Genomic DNA, 19,437 nt, shown 5'->3' with positions numbered 1-19,437 from the left:
TTTGCAGAGAACTAAAATAAAACAAAAAGTAACCCATTTAGGGTTTAATCTATACTTTCAAATCTCTCAGCAGATTCAAGCCATGAGCGTTAAGAATACGTTAAACCTGGAAAGCATTAATTTTTTAAAATTTATCTATCTATCTTTGGCTGTGCTGGGTCTTCACTGCTGTCTGAGGGCTTTCTCCAGTTGCAGGGAGTAGCGGGTCCTCTGCTGTAGCGTGTGGACTTCTCACTGTGGTGGCTTCTCTTGTTGTGAAGTTCAGGCTCTAGAGCGCTTGGGCTTCAGCAGTGATGGCCCGTGGTCTCACTAGTTGTGGAACATGGGCTCTGCTGCTCTGAGGCATGAGGGATCTTTCCAGACCAGGGATCGAACCCATGTCTCCTGCATTGGCAGGCGTACTCTTAGCCTCTGGATGACCAGGGAAGTCCCAGCAAGGCATTACTTTTTATATATTTATATGTGTGTATATGTATACATATATATAATGGGTATTATTATTTTATATTATAATATATATATAAAAATAATGCCCTGAAGATTTATAATAATAATTCTTTGCAAATATATTATTACACATTTTAAGAATCTAAAGCTGCCTATTTAATGACATCACCCAAGCTAAACAACAGCACACACAAGGACAACAAAATTCCTGTCAGTCTGTACTACAACACATTCAATATCACTATTTAATCTTCCACTTCTATCTGTCTTCAGCCCTCTGCCCTCCTGTTTAATATTCTACTCTCCTACAAAAACAATACGATTTATAGAGAGAGGTTCACTGAGCATCACGAGACCGCAAAAGAACGGTACTGCTTAAACAAGTTCACAGTTCCTTGTATGCAGTTCTGAAACGTAAAAAGCTTCAAAATCCCAAATGTTCTTCTCTTAAGTTTGGTGTCCAAACTCATGTGGCAGCAAAACTTGATCTGAACTGATGGGAAACTATTAATACTTTCATTTATCTCACTTATTATGAATGTTTATACGTTTTGCTACAGGAATACTAATGTGCTGGTTACAGAGTACTGCCTCAGAACTTGCTAGGGCTATTAGCAATACACATCCCTATAACCTTTCTAAAATCTGAAAACACATGGAAGGTGAAACACATCTAGACCCAAAGATTTCCTAGAAGGAACTGTGGACCAGGGGCCTCCCTAGTGGCTCAGTTGGTAAAGAATCTGCCTGCCAATGCAGGGGACACACAAGACCCAGGTTCGATTGCTAGGTCAGGAAGATCCCCTACAGAAAGAAATGGCTATCCACTCCAGTATTCTTGCCTCAGAAATCCCAAGGACAGAGGAGCTGGCAGGCTACAGTCTATCGGGGTGCAAGAGTGGAGTACAACTTAGCAACTAAACCACCGAAAACAAATCAGATTTTCTAAGAACCTTTTTATTTCATACCTCTGTTTATATGTGAGGACGTCCCATGGTGTGTGGTTTATTATTAGGGCAGGTGCACATCCCTCATGGTAGTCAGAAAAGCTGATGACAGTTGAATGCGGAGCAGTATCTACATCCACCAAGATACCCCCATTCTATTGCAGAAAAAAGGAGTACGTTTGAAGCATTGGTTTAAACTGCACGTTACATTTAGAATTTCAATCACTCATACAGATATTAAAAAGCCTGTTTTCTTAAATTCCTACAGAAAATCACACTGGCTCTGATCTATTACAAACATATGTGCAGCATTATATACTGTTAGAGTTAGTATACCTTCTATTAATTATCAGGATATTTTAGAGCACATCTTAATAAAATATTGTAAAGTAAACTTTAAAAATCAAAAATATTTTATTTTAAAAACAGGAAAACGTACCAGATCTTCCAAGCTCAATAAAGTGCCATTATCCTGTTGGTTATAAAAGAATGGCCTGGATGATCCCTCACAGCTCACCACTCTCACACAAAGTTTGCCTGAAAATTTCTCAGGCCAAAATGGAAGGTTCTGAAAATATGAAAGTCAAATATCAGTCTTAAAACAATACTATGGTAAATAAAACAGTGGCTAATAAAGTTTTAAATTCTAATTCAGATCATAACTCAATTATCACTGTTTCTTAAAAGAGCTCCTTTACATTTCATATTGAGATTATTGACAATATAATGATTATTTATGAACCCAAAGAAATTCCATCAGAAGAACAGATGTATTAGTCTTTTCATACTTACAGAATAATTACAATATGAGGAACTGAAGTGCTATTAAGAACATCTCAAATATCTTAAATATTTAAAAATTATAATCTTAATAATTGCTTTTATGAATTGCACTATGAATTCTTCCAGAGTATCTTGTCCTAGATAAACCACAAGGCAACTGAAGGCAGAAGACCTTGCTGGCACTCCTGACACTACCCCCCACAGCTGTTTGATCTTAATCTTGACCTTTTTGAGCCTCAGTTTCCTCACCTGTAAAACTGAGATTTTAGTTCATAAAACAAAAGTTCCTCACCCATGACAGAATACTGGGTAAATTCTATTTCTGAAAAGAATACTGCTACTATCAAACTCACATCAAAGACAAAAAGATAAGGAACACGTATTTGCTGCCAAGTCTATGGAGATCATTCTAAGTGCCTTGGAAAGCCCATGCCTCTTAGAGGTCTAACTTTGTATTGTAAGTGGAGTCCCTCCTCTTAAACTTTTGGCCAAGCAATTTTAAAGAGAATTTTAGAATTATTTTTAGATGTACAGAAAAACAGTCCTATCCTTCAGTCAGCTGGTTTGGTTGAAAACTCAGGCAAATTCAGGCACTAATGCTTGTCGTTGCATCTGCCCCCTCCCCCACTTTCCTTATTCTCTTCACTTCACCTCTTGTTGAGTCTGCAAAGTTTTGTTCAAATACCAGCTCTTCTATGAAACATTTTCTTTTGATCTAGGCCACAATGATCTCAATCTCCAATAACCTTACTGACCTAAAAAAAAAAAAAAACTGAGATTCAACTTCCTTCTCTGTAAAGTAAGGTGGTTGAATTTTGGGGATTTTTTTCAAGGAAACTTCCAGTTCATCTATTTAGAGATCCTATAACCACCTATCAGTCAGTTCAGTTCAGTCGTTCAGTTGTGTTAGACTCTCTGTAGACTCCATGGACTGTAGCACACCAGGCTTTCCAGTCCATCACCAACTCCCGGAGCTTGCTCAACTCATGTCCATTGAGCCAGTGATGCTATCCAACCATCTCATCCTCTGTTGTCCCCTAAACCTCGCAGTTCCCAGGATCAGGGTCTTTTCCAATGAGTCAATTCTTTGCATCACGTAGCCAAAGTATTGGAGCTTCAGCTTCAGCATCAGTCCTTCCAATGAATATTTAGGACTCATTTCCTTTAGGACTGACTGGTTGGATCTCCTTGCAGTCCAAGGGACTCTCAAGAGTCTTCTCCAACACCACAGTTCAAAACCATCAATTCTTCGCCATTCAGCTTCCTTTACCGTCCAACTCAAATCCATACATGACTAGTGGAAAACCATAGCTTTGACTAGATCAACCTTTGTTAGCAAAGTAATGTCTCTGCTTTTTAATATGCTATCTAGGTTGGTCACAGCTTTTCCTCCAAGAAGCAAGCGTCTTTTAATTTCATGGCTGCAGTCACCATCTGCAGTGCCTTTGTACCCCCAAAAAATAAAGTTTGTCACTGTTTTCATTGTTTCCCCATCTATCTGCCATGAAGTGACGGGACCAGATGCCATGATCTTAGTTTTTGGAATGTTAAGTTTTAAGCCAACTTTTTCACTCTCCTCTTTCACTTTCATCAAGAGGCTCTTTAATTTTTCTTTGCTTTCTGCCATAAGGGTGGTGTCATCTGTGTATCTGAGGATATTGATATTTCTCCTGGCAATCTTGATTCCAGCTTGTGGCTCATCCAGCCTGACATTTCACATGAGGTACTCTGCATATAAATTAAATAGGCAGGGTGACAATATACAGCCTTGATGTACTCCTTTCCCAATCTGGAAACAGTCTGTTGTTCCATGTCCGGTTCTAACTGTTGCTTCAACAAGTGGGCCTTAGGAAGCATCACTAGGAACAAAGCTAGTGGAGGTGATGGAATGCCAGTTGAGCTATTTCAAATCCTGAAAGATGATGCTGTGAAAGCGCTGCACTCAATATGCCAACAAATTTGGAAAACTCAGCAGTGGCCAGGACTGGAAAAGGTCAGTTTTCATTCCAACCCTAAAGAAAGGCCATGACAAAGAATGTTCAAACTACCGTACAATTGCACTCATCTCACATGCTAGCAAAGTAATGCTCAAAATTCTCCAAGCCAGGCTTCAGCAATACGTGAACAATGAACTTCTAGATGTTCAAGGTGGATTTAGAAGAGGAATAGGAACCAGAGATCAAATTGCCAACATCCGCTGGATCATCAAAAAAGCAACAGAGTTCCAGATAAACATCTACTTCTGCTTCATTGACTGTGCCAAAGCCTTTGACTGTGTGGATCACAACAAACTGTGGAAAATTCTTTAAGAGATGGGCATACCAGACCACGTACCCTGCCTCCAGTAGCTTGCCATATATTATCTTCTTCTCTATGTATTAATTTAAGAGAGTCTTACGCCTTTCAAGATTGGATGTTTCTTGAATATAAAGACATTATCTTGACTACTGACAGAAGAGTAAATTATTTTTATGTACATTTTACAGCACATATCCACATTTATCCATAAGAAGAACCATGAGTGTTAACAGTCTAGACTAGACTAGTGATAAATATTATCAACAATTCTTTCTTTTTAACGTATGTTTATAGTATTAAAGGGAAGTCTTTCAAAGCTGGCTGTCATAGTTTAACACACAAATATGGCAGCAAAGTGATTATGACAGAGAGATATATAATTCTTATTTACATGTCGATATATTTACTTGTACATTTTCAGTTCAGTTCAGTCGCTCAGTCGTGTCCAACTCTTTGTGACCCCATGAATCGCAGCATGCCAGGCCTCGCTGTTCATCACCATCTCCCAGAGTTCACTCAGACTCATGTCCATCGAGTCCGTGATGCCATCCAGCCATCTCATCCTCGGTCGTCCCTTTCTCCTACTGCCCCCAATCCCTCCCAGCATCACAGTCTTTTCCAATGAGTCAACTCTTCACATGAGGTGGCCAAAGTACTGGAGTTTCAGCTTCAGCCTCATTTCCTCCAAAGAAATCCCAGGGTTGATCTCCTTCAGAATGGACTGGTTGGATCTCCTTGCAGTCCAAGGGACTCTCAAGAGTCTTCTCCAACACCACAGTTCAAATGCATCAATTCTTCGGTGCTCAGCCTTCTTCACAGTCCAACTCTCACATCCATACATGACTACTGGAAAAACCATAGCCTTGACTAGACGGACCTTAGTCGGCAAAGTAATGTCTCTGCTTTTGAATATGCTATCTAGGTTGGTCATTACTTTTCTTCCAAGGAGTAAGCGTCTTTTAATTTCATGGCTGCAGTCACCATCTGCGGTGATTTTGGAGCCCCCAAAAATAAAGTCTGACACTGTTTCCACTGTTTCCCCGTCTATTTCCCATGGAGTGATGGGACCGGATGCCATGATCTTCGTTTTCTGAATGTTGAGCTTTAAGCCAACTTTTTCACTCTCCTCTTTCACTTTCATCAAGAGGCTTTTTAGCTCCTCTTCACTTTCTGCCATAAGGGTGGTGTCATCTGCATATCTGAGGTTATTGATATTTCTCCCGGCAATCTTGATTCCAGCTTGTGTTTCTTCCAGTCCACCGTTTCTCACGATGTACTCTGCATATCAGTTAAATAAGCAGGGTGACAATATACAGCCTTGACGTACTCCTTTTCCTATTTGGAACCAGTCTGTTGTTCCATGTCCAGTTCTAACTGTTGCTTCCTGACCTACATACAGATTTCTCAAGAGGCAGGTTAGGTGGTCTGTATTCCCATCTCTTTTAGAATTTTCCCCAGTTTATTGTGATCCACACAGTCAAAGGCTTTGGCATAGTCAATAAAGCAGATATAGATGTTTTTCTGGAACTCTGTTGCTTTTTCCATGGAAAAGATAAGAAAGCCTTCTTCAGCGATCAATGCAAAGAAATCGAGGAAAACAACAGAATGGGAAAGACTAGAGACCTCTTCAAGAAAATTAGAGATACCAAGGGAACATTTCATGCAAAGATGGGCTCAATAAAGGACAGAAATGGTATGGACCTAACAGAAGCAGAAGATATTAAGAAGAGGTGGCAAGAATACATGGAAGAACTGTACAAAAAAGATCTTCACGACCCAGATAATCATGATGATGTGATCACTCATCTAGAGCCAGACACCCTGGAATGTGAAGTCAAGTGGGCCTTAGAAAGCATCACTACGAACAAAGCTAGCGGAGGTGATGGAATTCCAGTTGAGCTCTTTTAAATCCTGAAAGATGATGCTGTGAAAGTGCTGCACTCAACATGCCAGCAAATGGGAAACTCAGCAGTGGCCACAGGACAGGAAAAGGTCAGTTTTCATTCCAATCCCAAAGAAAGCCAACACCAAAGAATGCTCAAACTACTGCACAATTGTACATTTTAGGAGCCAGTTATATTAAAGGAAAAATATTACCTCTGAAGAAGCAATATAGTTCCATTTATTAGTTGGCAGTGAGCCATCAGATGCAATTTCACCAACTTCTAGTTCTAATGATGACTTGTTCTCAATGGTATAAAAGGGAGTCAAAGTAACTATTCGTGTAAGATTAAAACTGCTCATTTTGATGCTGACACCAACCTATGGAAAGGAAACAAACAAGTTTACCATTTCCCAGTACTTTACACAGCTTGAAACACACACAGCTATTCACTCACAGTCTTCTTCAAGTATTTTAAAATAGGATTTCTTAAATAGAGTAACTAAAAAGAACCATATTCCATGACTATCTTCTCACTAAGAAGAAAAATTTCAGATCCTTAGTCTGGGACCAGCAGAAACCAATTCAAGAAATATCTATCAGTAATTTAACTAATGATGACTTATAATAACAAACTTAATATTTAAAACTCCTTTACTTTTTCACAGTCCAAAATAAACTGTTTTAAAATCAGTGTACCCTTTCCTTTGCTGCTTTATTCTCTGCTATCAATAAAATGAAATAAAAATTTCAATGAGGTAATAAAACAACTAGTATCAGATTATTTAAATTGTTGCAGTGAAATTTAAGATTTATGACGTTTTGGCAGGGAGTGGTATGAAATGTGGATTCTAGTAATTCTGTGTATTTACTAAATTCCTTCCTTAAATGTATTCAAATCACTGTCTTAAACTCTGACAAATTTAGGCTTTGCTTTGATACTAACTGTACTAGAAATAAATAGACAGACATAACGTAATAGTAGACATCCTCCATGTAATACTCTGAATTCACATTTCTATACGCCTGAGGATTTCCAGCTTATTTAGTGAAGAAAACGTGAATGAAATCAGAGGTAAATAAGCAAGCAAAAACCTTACCAGGTACTCCATGTTGTTGGCAGGACACTTCACACATCCATAACTTCCCACTGTATCCAATGAAAAACCACTGGACCACGAACTAGTTGAAATTTTTAATTGTACCTACACCAGAGAACACAGACAATCATATAAGAAATCTAAAACACTGTATTAATTTTATTTGATGGATACGTGCTAGACCACTAGACATTTATTTAATAACATGAGACAAAGAAAAGTATTATCAAAGGCATGCTGCAAGTGGGTAAAGAAGCACAGGAACTCTAGGGGACAATACAATAAAAGCAGAGCTCTAAACTTCCCTTTGCATTCACCTCTGCGATGAGTATAATGAATTTAAAGCTGTATACCAATGAGAACTTCTGTTACTTAGGAAGGAATTAAAAAGTAAAGCGATATTTTGCAGTGTCAGGTTTTTGATATAGAGCTAATGAATTCTTAAAACTTTAGCACACACAGGGAATTTATGCTTTTATTATTCAGCAAACAATGAAAAGCGTTGTGATAAGGAGAACGGAAGACACAATACCTGTCCTCAGTAAGCTTCCAACTAAACAGAGACAGAAAATACACACTAATAATTATAATGCAAGACTTAATGTGATAACAGCCACATAAGAGGGATAAAATCCTATCAAACTGACAGGATAAAAAGCTTACTTATGGCTATGGGAAAAGGTAAAGTTATACAGAAGAAATCTAATTCTGCTCCTCTATTAACCTCCATCTACCCAGCAGATGATAAAAACCTGAGTATAACCACAGGTCAGACACATAAACAGGTACAATATCAAGCATTAATCAACACTTTATGACAGAGGTTCTCAAAGTATGGTTCCAGGCCCTACTCAAGACTACTGAACTGCACTATGGGGGCCTGGCTCAGCAGTCTGTTTTCAAAGCCCTCTAGGTGACTCTGTTGCACATTGAGATTGAGATTGAAAAGCACTGCTCTAACAGAACATGCATGGGATATCTAGCTCTGCTTTAGAAGATCAGAAAATCTTTCACACATGTCAGGCTGGAGCAGAATGTCAAAGCATGAACAGTGATAACGGGAAAACAAGAAGCAGACAGGGAAAGCGTAGGGCAAAAGACATTCTAAGCAGGTGCAGCTACACAAAAGCCCAGAGGTGAGCAATATAAAGATGTGAGTTTGCAAAGGAAAGAAACAACCAGAGCAAGGATCAGATCAGGCCTTAGGCTTTGTTTTTCTCTCAAAGGCCCGCCTTAATCCTTCATACATATGAGGCTCAGTTAAAATAAACCAAATTCAACGGCTCTCTCTTTTGAAACCCCATTGCATCACCGGTAACCTACATAAAGTCAAGCTTTCCACTTGACACTATGTCAAGAACAGAAGTAATTCTAGGGGCACTGGAGAAAAAGATACCCCAGCCTTGGGACACTATTGTTGTTAGTTCCTAATAGCCCACTTAATCATGTAGTCCTTAAAAGTAGTCTTGGATCTAAAACATACCAATGACACTGAATAATTTGTTTTTATCAACAAAAACACACCTTATTTTTACTAAAAATGTTCTTCTTCTTGAAAGAGAATAAAACAATATCCCTAAAATCAGCTGGATGTTTCACATGCGTATCTTCTGCACGATACTGGAGAACCCGAGAAGTCTTGTTGATTAGCCAGTAGGGACTGAAAATGGAGAGCTCCATCTGGCTGCCAATTCGCTTGACATGTATTGACAGGTCAACTGTCAACGTTTCTGCGGAGTCAGAAGAAAAACACACAAGGAAGAATTCGGGAAGTGTACTGCATATACGGAAATGTCCATTCCAGTTTTTGCCCTGATATTTCACCAGAACTAATTCCATTATTTCTCCACTGATTCGTGAATGTAGAACATTGGCTGCACTGCCTTCGGTCAGCTCATGAGTTTCTGCTGTTCCCTAAAAACAAACAAAAACTAAATTTGCTTACCAATTTTAAAAAAAATCTCTGCAATAACTTCCCTATCTTATACAAATACTAAATTACCTACCAGATTCACATTAACTGAGAAGTCTTCAAGGTACCATCTTTACGTATTATGAATATCCAACAATTACTAAGGACTAAAAAGAAAACACTGTATCATAGCCAAAGGCAGAAGTTGTCATTCAGCCATCAGCAGGCCAATGGCTGTTAGTTTTGAGAAAAAGTCAGACCCATGTCAAGAATCTAAGGCTGGATGCAAGAACACTGGCTATTTCCATTAAGAGATATGTCATTACACGAGCCACATAACAGCCTGTGCTTCAGCTTCATCCTTTATTCACATTCTACACTTAATGGTTCTCATACAAATAAAAGAAGGAAAGTGATGTCAAACTATTCTGACAAGCTATCTAAGGTGCAACTACTTTATAAATGAGTAATGGCAATATATTTTCAGGCAAGAATACTGGAGCAGGTTGCCACTTCCTTCTCCAAGGGATCTTCCTGACCCAGGGATCACACCTGGGTCTCCTGTGCTGCAGGCAGACTCTTCACTGTCTGAGCAAGAGCTTACTAAATAAATACTACCTAGTTCATCTAGTTAATTTTAGTCTCCACAAGACAAGCGTGGCTTCTTGTTACACAAAGAAAATTAATTTAGGTTCCAAACACTTTTCAGATTTTTGTATTTTGAAATGTTGCGGCATGAACAAATTTAAAAGCATTTACTATACTTCATTACTAGAAAATGTTCCCTAATATTTCTTAGGACAGACAGTAATTATTTTTTGGTTCATCTTGACCCAAATAGTCATCACTTTAAAATAAATTTGAACTAAATAATCATCACTTTAAAAACTAAGATTAACTTCATAATAAATTAAGATGAAGTATTTTCTCACTGGTGCTTTCCTGTACTTTAGCTAAGAGAACTGTACTTAGATAATAAAGAGATGATTATAATTATTAATTTATAGCAGATGCAGCAGAGTTCAGGGGTGAAGAACAAGGAATCACGTTGCTTCGGTTCAAACCTCAGTTCTACCATTTATTAGGTACAGGATTCTGAGTCTGTCACTTAACCCCCCTGTGACTCAGTTTCCTCCTCTGTAAAATGGGTCAAGTAATAGCAACTTCTTTGGGAAGTTATTGTATGGACTAAATAATGCATGTAAAATACATGAACTAGTGGCTGGCACAAAGTAGATGCTATGCCAATTTTTGTTATTATTATTACTATCAAAGCATTACAAGTATGTGATGTAAAACACTGACCTCAACAAAAATACCATTAAAAAAAAAAAGAATTCACTCCATGCAATAATAAAAGTCAAACAAAATGCAAAACAGAGGGCATATATGTATACTTCTGGCTGACGCATGTTGATGTATGGCAGAAACCAATATAATATTGTAAAGCAACTATGCTTCAATTAAAAATAAATAAAATTTTTTGAAAATGCAGAAGATATACCTCGAGTAAGTATCTTAGAGAATATGGGAGAAAATTTCGCAAGGTGACAGTAGGGTAAAGGTGAATGATGTAAGCTGGATCCCAGTCTTCCCCCTGTGCACTTATATAGCTCAATTCATCAGGCACAGCAACTGTGTTGACTATGAGAGGTAAGAAGTTCATTTCTGTTGACGGACACTGCAGCATGCATCTGACTTCTTTGCTCCGATGAAGCTCTTCCTTCCAGGAAATATAAGTGGTGGATTCTTTGTACTGATTCTCTAAGATACCAGCTGGCTGAATGAATAACTGACATCTAAAGAAAAAAACAAAGTGGGAAAAAATTTTTACTGAGAACTTAAGAAAAAGAATTCAATTGACTCTTCTTGATGACTCTACAAGACAAGTACTCTTATTCCTATTTCTATAGATAAGAAAAACAAAGCTAAGAAAAGTTAAGAAACTTGCCCAAAGTCATACAGCTGACTCTGGAGGCACTTTCTGAGAAAAACTGCTCTGTAAAAAATGACAACTAAAAAAAATAGTTAATTTCAAATACAAAGACAATCTAATAAGTTTCATAAAAATTCTGAAACATCAAATACACAATGAAAAGTTTCATTTGGCAAATTCAATAATAATATAAATATATTTCTCCATATGTCTTAAAATTGGATTTTATAGATCTTTAGATAGTAAGAATTATTGTTATTGTAGAATACAGATGTTTTACTTTTTTCCCAGAATATAGATGCTAATTCACAGAATTAAAAATATATATAATGAATCTAGTTTAATATATTTAAGGAAGTATCTACCTATATGAATCTAAAGGAACATGGAACTCCTCTTCAGGTCTGGCTATTCCAATGCGCTCCAACAGCTTCACATTCTTAACATATTTATAGATGATGAAAGCAATAGAAAAATGGTTTTTAATCTGTTGGACAAAAAACATACAAGTTGTTTAAAAAGATGTAGACATTCAAAAAGAAAACTGTGAGCTGCACACAATTATATTTAGATCTAAAAAATTTCAAGCCCCAAACTGGAAGATATTTTTATGGTAATTGAAAACTTTTATTTATTTAAGTGCTATATATCTGAAACTTGCTGTTAAATGGAAGCTAAGAATTATTAGGATATTCACATGTTCACATATTACATGCTGAATTTTAGTATATATTATAATCTTTCAAATATATATTAATCGTTGAAGACTTCAGCCATAATATTTTCTTCATTATAACCTTTTCTCAAAGTACTATATGACTAAACACAAAAGGATAGCAAAGGAAAAATGAGGTAAATAAATATGGTATAGTTCTTCCTTAACCTCAATGCAATATAGGTAGGACCTAATAGCCAAGAGAGAGACAACAATGACCAGAAGTTCAAACCCTTTCATTTTCATCTAATTTTATAGGTAAGAAGAAATGTTCTTTTGCTGACCATATGCTGAATCTATTACAACACACAGAAAAAGAAAAATTAATAGTCTTAAAAGTGAAAAAAATATTTATACAGATTAACATGCTAAATTATTTTTCCTGGGGAGATCATTCCAATATTCCTTCACACATACTTAAAAAATACAATACAAAGAGAATGGAATATAATCTTATTTGACCACTAGCTATTATTATAATACTCCCCAGTTTTGAATCTTTCAAGGAATAGACAAAAAGTTTCATTAATTTTAAACACAGGAGACAACAATAATCGACTTTAAACTAACAAGAGCATTTTATGAGCTATTTAAAATGAAGAATGTTACAAAAGTAAGTTGGACAGGAATCAGCAGCCAATTTAAACTATTATTTATTTCTGAAAATCAGTAATGACCTACAATAAAATGAAGTTTTATTATATTCCTATGGTCAGCCAAGTGATTTAATATTTCTTGATATACTATAAGGAACACAATTCACTTAACGCATTACCTGGAGAGGCGAACGAACGGTAATTACTTTATTCCCTTCAGTTGCATCAATCTGTACCACGAGTGAGTCAAAATGACTGGTATTGGGATTCCATACATTATACAGCCGCCGTCCAGGTCTGGCAACTGGGACTTTGGTCACTTCTGTATATCCATGAGGTGCTAAGGCAGAGCATTCCAAATACTAATTTACATAAGCTCTTATAAGACAGAATCAACAGCAGCACCTCAAAATAACAGCAAGCGTATTTTTTCTCATGACTAGAAATGATGACTACACAAAATTCTTGTCTAAGACACAGGAGCTAACACAGAAAGGAAACTATTTATTGTTATAACATTTTCTGACCCAAAACAATTTCTCCTGAGGGGGAGGTTTTGTATGCATTAAAACAAACAAGACCCAGTTCGTTCCTTATTGTCCCAACTCTATAAAACAATAAATATCATCTTGTTTTCTGAAATGGTGATAATTACTGCCAACATTCTGAGACATCTGAATATAGTTACTTTCACTCCTCACTGAACTCCCAACCTTTCTGAAGCATACGACATACTGCACTATTTAAGCATATAGAGATAATTTAGTTCTTTAAGGTAATTTTTAAATTAATAAAGTTTAATTTTCTCAAGTTTAGAGAAAGAAAACAAAAGTTTTTCAACTATTTGTTTCAAGCCTTTAGAAATCTGCAGCAAAATATTTTTCCATATTTTACCAAAAACAGGCTGATATCACTACTTCTAAAGACGCCCTTAAAAATAAAATAATACAGCATACCAAAGGTCAAGGAGAAGAGAGAGCTCTCTTGACGGCTGAGTATAGACAGTTTCCCTTGACGTGAAGGTTCCATAGTGGCATATTCCAATTCCAGAGTCTGACCAGCATCAACATCACACACATCACTTTTCTCAGGGCAGCCCATCACTCTGAGATTATGATTGGGCTGCACCTTAATGGGAACACCTACAGAATTTGTTACTGTAAAAGGAGCCCTGTCTTTTAAAGAGTAGTCAAAAGTAGAAGCAGTGCCCTCTGAAAAACCCTGCAAAGGAATACAACAGCACAATTAAATGTTTGTAAACTACAGGGGTTTTTTTCAAAAACTAAATTATGACTACGTGTTTTTTAGAAACTAATGCTGATGACACACAAAAATAACACCCACGTTTCAATCTAAATTCCATCTGACATATTGCAACCAAGAACTAAACATACTTTTGCTAAATTGTTGAAAACATTAAGACAGCTTTTGGATATTGTTATATTCATTGTATCTCCTGAAGAAATATCAACTTCTGTTTGTGGCTCAGGAAGTGCAGTAAAATCATCTCCTGGCATCAAAGTTTTATCTTGGACTGGATTCTTCTTTACCTACAAGGGTAAATACATTAGAAACTTCTCAGCCAATGAATAATAAAATTAAAATACTCTTGATAGAGTTAAATTCTTCTAACTTTGTCACTTAATATCAAGGCTCCTCAAAATTCTCAAACATATTCAGCACTTCACCTTGACTTAGCACAGATCCACATTCTTTCTTCCAGTGTGTAATCCACATGCAGAGAAATGTTTAGAACTGTGCCATGGAAGCACTCCAAGTAAGTTACGATAGTTGTCACTCGTCTGTCCTCTACAGAAAGCTATTTGCCTAGTGCTACCTGACTGACTGGTCACTTTATGCTGATGAACATCCTAAGAGAACACTGAAATCTAAACTGATCTGCACTGGAAGTAACACCTGGAACTTCTTCTACTTTTCACCAGTAATACCTATAAATAAGTAATACAATAAGCTTCCAATCAGTCATCAGACTCCATCATAGCTTTTATTCTAAAGGCATTTCAAAAATCTTATAAAACTTTGTGAGCCCACCCACACCAAAGAAGGCTAGGTCAGAAATATTATTTCTACTTTACTGAGAGGAAATTGGGACATAGGTTAAGTGACTGCTCATCTTTAAAATAAGAAATGGCTGAACCAATTTCAATGCCTCACACTTGAGTCAGGCTGCCCCAGAGAGATGTGATGGGATCACTTGTGAAAGGTATAAAAGTATGCTCCTGTTAATCTAGAAAGACGGGCTTCAGTATCTAGGACTCTGAAGGGTTTTCAAGAAGTACCATAACGAGGTAACATAAAGAATTCACGAACCAGGAGAGCAGTTCTTGAGTCTTTCCGTGTCTGAAAACGATAGAGATTCACTTATGTGGGTTACTATCTATCAGTATGTACTCTATGAGAAACTAAAGCTGTTTCTGCTACTCAGGCACTCAGTCACGTCCAGTTCTTTGCGACCCCATGGACTGTAGTACAGCGGTCTTCCCTGCCCTTCACTATCTCCTGGAGTTTGCCCACATTCATGTCAATTGATTCGAAAAAAAACTAAAAACTGAGACATTTTTAAATATTCATTTAAAACTAACAATTACATGTTAATAATATTTTAATGAAAAATAACTGTTAAAAATACATAGTGAGAAGGGCATTTACAAATCTCTTTAGGGCAAACCTCAGGAGAAGACAGATGGATAGTCAAAATGGATAATCAACAAGGACCTACTATATAGCACATGGAACTTTACTCAATGTTATGTGGCAGCTTGGATGGGAGGGGAGTTTGAGGGAGAATGGATACATGTATGCCTATGGCTGAGTCCCTTTGCTGTTCACCTGAAATTATCACAACATTGTTACTTGGCTATACCCCAATACAAAATAAAAAGTTTTAAAAAACTAGAAGACAGGTGGTCTCTCATTTCTAATTCTGTATACAATCTGTTGCAAAATTACATGTTCTTTGGAAAATTCTACTGTTTGCTTATGAGAGAATGAGAATGAAAATGACATGCAATGACTGGATGTTATTATGGAAAGAATTTTGATCCCAGTATCCTCTAAAAGGGTCTCAAGGATTCTGGACTACATTTTAAGAATCTCTGAACCTTTTGAAAGAATATATATAAATTAATGTACACAATGATATTTTATGATTTCCTTACAGCAAGGCTTAAATTCCATGGTCTTTTCTCCTCCACTCTCTCAATCAGTGGCTCCCAAACAGCATGGGTCTCATTGTAATAATGAACCTGGAAAGGCACAGAATTAACAGAATTATAATGAGAGTCTTTAAACTTTAACTACATATTTCCATAACCAGTATAAAAATACTAAGTAATGTAATATGTCGATAACCGTTTTAAAAACATGCCTAAAGACACAAAGAATATACATGAAGAGGGTGTATTTTATTCTACTCTGTTACTTGGCTTCATAAATTATTTAGCAAAAGAACCCTTTAAAAATGATGGCCAAATAAGCAGAATTATACATCAACAAATTAAATATTAGACTGTATTCTCTATTCATATGTATGCTTGCTATGATCATGCACACACAAAAAGCTCTCTTCTTAATTCATCAGTCGTACTTTTAAGAAATTGCCTCTGCAGGAAGGTAAAAATTAATGTGGTCATACCTCTAACGTCATGTCAGCAGAAGCAGCCATTAGGGAAGTCCAATTTTTAATACTTCCTGAAAACTTAGACTCTGCCAATAATAAAGGTACAGTTCGATGCCCAAGGCCACATTCTAAGGTAACTTGAACTGACTGGACAACAACAGCACACTTTTCCTCTATCGACTGATTTTCAACGTCTCTGAAACCTTCTGTTAATTCTGTGCCCATGTCAACACCAAGAAACCAAGAGTTGCAATCGCTAATAGATTTGATGTCCCAAAGATTTTCTGTTTCCTTAGATGTATCTTTGGATTCATCTTCTTTTGTCTTTGGGGACATAGCAGCCATTATTGTCATCACGGTATTAAGAATTATGGGTGAAATCTTTAAAAAAAGAAAGCAGAAAAAAAATTCAGAGTAAATTCTTTCCCAGATGAGAAGAATGAATACATAATACAAAAAAATTTAAGTGACTAATTAACAATTTACATATATCAACTTTATAACTAAGGAATACAAAAGAGAGCACACACAAAATCACAAATCCAGTCAACTGACCTCAAACCAGTGATTTCTGCTCAAGTTGTTCTAGAATTAAGTAACTAACATGCATGTCAACTGTCGAAACCTAAAGTTAAATCAATTAATTCAGAGGCAAATAGTGTTATGTGAAGAGAAAAATGCAGAAGGGTAACTGAATTTTTCAACCAATTGCATTAACTAAACCAAATTGTGTGATCCTCACCAAGATACACACACATGGTTTTCACTGGTCTCACTGAAACAGGAAATCTGAGAATCACCATGGAACCCCTTTCACACGAAGACATGAAAAGTCCACCTCCTACTACCTTTGGACAGTTTCTTTGCTCACCTCTTCATTTGAATCACTGTGCCTTAGTTCTTACGTCTTCCACGATGATGTCTTCCATGTCTGGTGAACACCATCTCAGCCCACCCTTCACATGATTTTTCTAAAACCCAAATCTGAACATGTCATTCCTATGCTTAATAAACTCTTCAACACCTCCCCCTCACTTTCAGGATAAGATTAAATCTCTCTTTAAGTTAAGGACACAAACCTCTTTGTGACCTGATGCCTCATCAATTAGTTACCCATGACTTTCCAAAGTTTGAGCAATAAGTTAAGTGGATTCCTTCAATGTTCACTTCTTACAATCCTTACTTATTTAATATGCTAAATAAATATGATTACATCACCAAAAGAAGGATCCAGTATGTAGTGCTTCCCAAACTTATCTGTCAACCAAATCCTTTTTTGTCTTGCCTTGTTAATGTAACCTATAACTAGTGCTCTTAGTCCCAACTCCACTATACCATTCTCCCCAGACATATGGGATCACCCCTTCAAGACCTTAAAGGATTTTCAAACCTGTACCTTTATATATATATATATATATATGTAAGTAAAATGATATACAAAGACATGGAAAAACAATCCCTCAGCATCTTAACCCCGTGTCTCAGACAAAGTGCATACAAATTCAAGTTTTCTCCCCACTTAGTAGTATAAGTCTCAACAAAATACCACCTAAGACCAATTACGCTGAGAGAAAACTAAATTGTTATTTACATGGTAATTCAAATGATGTAATTTTGAACCTTGGTTTATTCACTATTTGCTATTTACCTAAATAATAAAGCTACTATCAGAATTGCTATTAACCACCTCAATTTTGTGTCCCTTAGACAGAAACAGATTTTGGAAAGTGTTCTGTACTTTCCATTTATAATTGACCAAGAGGTCATACTTAGAGAATGTGAAAGGCATTGGAGAACAAATTGCTTTTTCAATACTTTAAATGTAAGAGATAAAAAATTCTAATACTTTATTTCTAGCATACATGTCATTAAAATATTTTATAGACATATAAAACATTTAATCACATAAATATTAAATTCAACCAAATAGCACCCCAAATAAAAGCCTAAAAATAACACTGTAAGTAAAATAACAGCAACTTCATTTTTCCATCCTTCCCTTCTCTTTCCACTTCATCTCTGTTCTTCCCACCTAAACCCAATCTCCAACACACAAGCAAATATACTAGATAAAAATTATCCTGACCATCGGTATACATTTAAAAGTATAGTTCACCCTGAACAACATGGATCTGAACCATGAGGGTCCACTTAAATATGCCAATTTTCAATAGTAAATACTATGGACTACACTATCTGCATCTGGTTGCATCTGCAGATTTAGAACCTCAGACATGGAAAATCTGAGGAACTGCATATACCGAGCCCTGACTATAAAGTTCAGTTCAGTTCAGTCACTCAGTCGTATTCGACTGTTTGCAATCCCATGGAGTGCAGCATGCCAGGCCTCCCTGTCCATCACCAACTCTGGGAGTTTACTCAAATTCATGTCCATTGAGTCAGTGATGCCATCCAACCATCTCATCCTCTGTCGCCCCCTTCTCCTCCCACCTTCAATCTTTCCCAACATCAGGGTCTTTGACTATAAAGTTAAGCACTCCTAATCCCCACATTGCTCAAGGGTCAACTGCAGTCTTTCAAAGAAAACAGAAACAAACATTTGCATTAAAGAAAAATGGATTAGGGGTATTTATTGATTACTAAATATGTGACTAGCATAGTGCTCTAAACATGAGACAAATCAAAATATAAGAAAAATAAAAACTGATTTTTACCCAAATAATATGATAGGCACTAACCTTAATTATAAATTCTTCAACTTTAATATCTATATTTTCTTTTCCTGATGTCTGTGTATATTTTTTCATAAATAGAGAACAGGGCTGTAAGACCTACAAACAGATAAATGAAATTTACTTAAAGGACATGTCTTACTTAATTTGAGATCTTTAACTATCACCTATTACTAAAAGCAAGAAAGCAAATTAAATTATCTGAAAACCTCTCATGAGGGCTCCTCCAAACTACGGCAAGTCTATGATCAGAGTAAAGGACTTTCAGCAGTTGTGATGAATTCCTTTATGCCAAATTCTTAAGTAGTAATGCACATTTACTAGCAGAAGTCTAAAATATCTTTTAAATGAAAGTCATTCAGTCGTGTCTAACTCTTTGCAACCCCATGGACTGTAGCCACTAGGCTCCTCTGTCTATGGCATTCTCCAGGCTAGAATACTGGAGTGGGCAGCTGTTCCCTTCTCCAGGGGATCTTCCCAACCTAGGA

At 36.6% G+C, this 19,437-nt stretch overlaps 1 protein-coding gene across 1 annotated transcript in view; it reads right to left on the bottom strand.

Annotated features, from left to right (window-relative positions):
* VPS13C (vacuolar protein sorting 13 homolog C) overlaps positions 1 to 19,437 on the bottom strand; it is a 181,617-nt gene that overhangs the window by 38,989 nt on the left and 123,191 nt on the right. Inside the window, exons 51-63 of the mRNA XM_069596314.1 lie at positions 18,956 to 19,048; positions 16,272 to 16,637; positions 15,796 to 15,882; positions 14,011 to 14,166; positions 13,573 to 13,837; positions 12,796 to 12,956; positions 11,671 to 11,792; positions 10,874 to 11,168; positions 8,982 to 9,371; positions 7,458 to 7,562; positions 6,573 to 6,737; positions 1,834 to 1,962; positions 1,416 to 1,549 (exon numbers count right to left, since the gene is read on the bottom strand). Coding sequence (XP_069452415.1) covers positions 1,416 to 1,549; positions 1,834 to 1,962; positions 6,573 to 6,737; positions 7,458 to 7,562; positions 8,982 to 9,371; positions 10,874 to 11,168; positions 11,671 to 11,792; positions 12,796 to 12,956; positions 13,573 to 13,837; positions 14,011 to 14,166; positions 15,796 to 15,882; positions 16,272 to 16,637; positions 18,956 to 19,048 — 2,468 coding nt within the window. The remainder of the gene's footprint in view (positions 1 to 1,415; positions 1,550 to 1,833; positions 1,963 to 6,572; positions 6,738 to 7,457; positions 7,563 to 8,981; positions 9,372 to 10,873; positions 11,169 to 11,670; positions 11,793 to 12,795; positions 12,957 to 13,572; positions 13,838 to 14,010; positions 14,167 to 15,795; positions 15,883 to 16,271; positions 16,638 to 18,955; positions 19,049 to 19,437) is intronic.

The sequence above is a fragment of the Ovis canadensis genome, chromosome 7 (genome assembly GCF_042477335.2).
Source record: "Ovis canadensis isolate MfBH-ARS-UI-01 breed Bighorn chromosome 7, ARS-UI_OviCan_v2, whole genome shotgun sequence".
In the NCBI taxonomy this organism is placed as follows: domain Eukaryota; kingdom Metazoa; phylum Chordata; class Mammalia; order Artiodactyla; family Bovidae; genus Ovis; species Ovis canadensis.
This window is presented reverse-complemented; position numbering and strand designations above follow the sequence as displayed.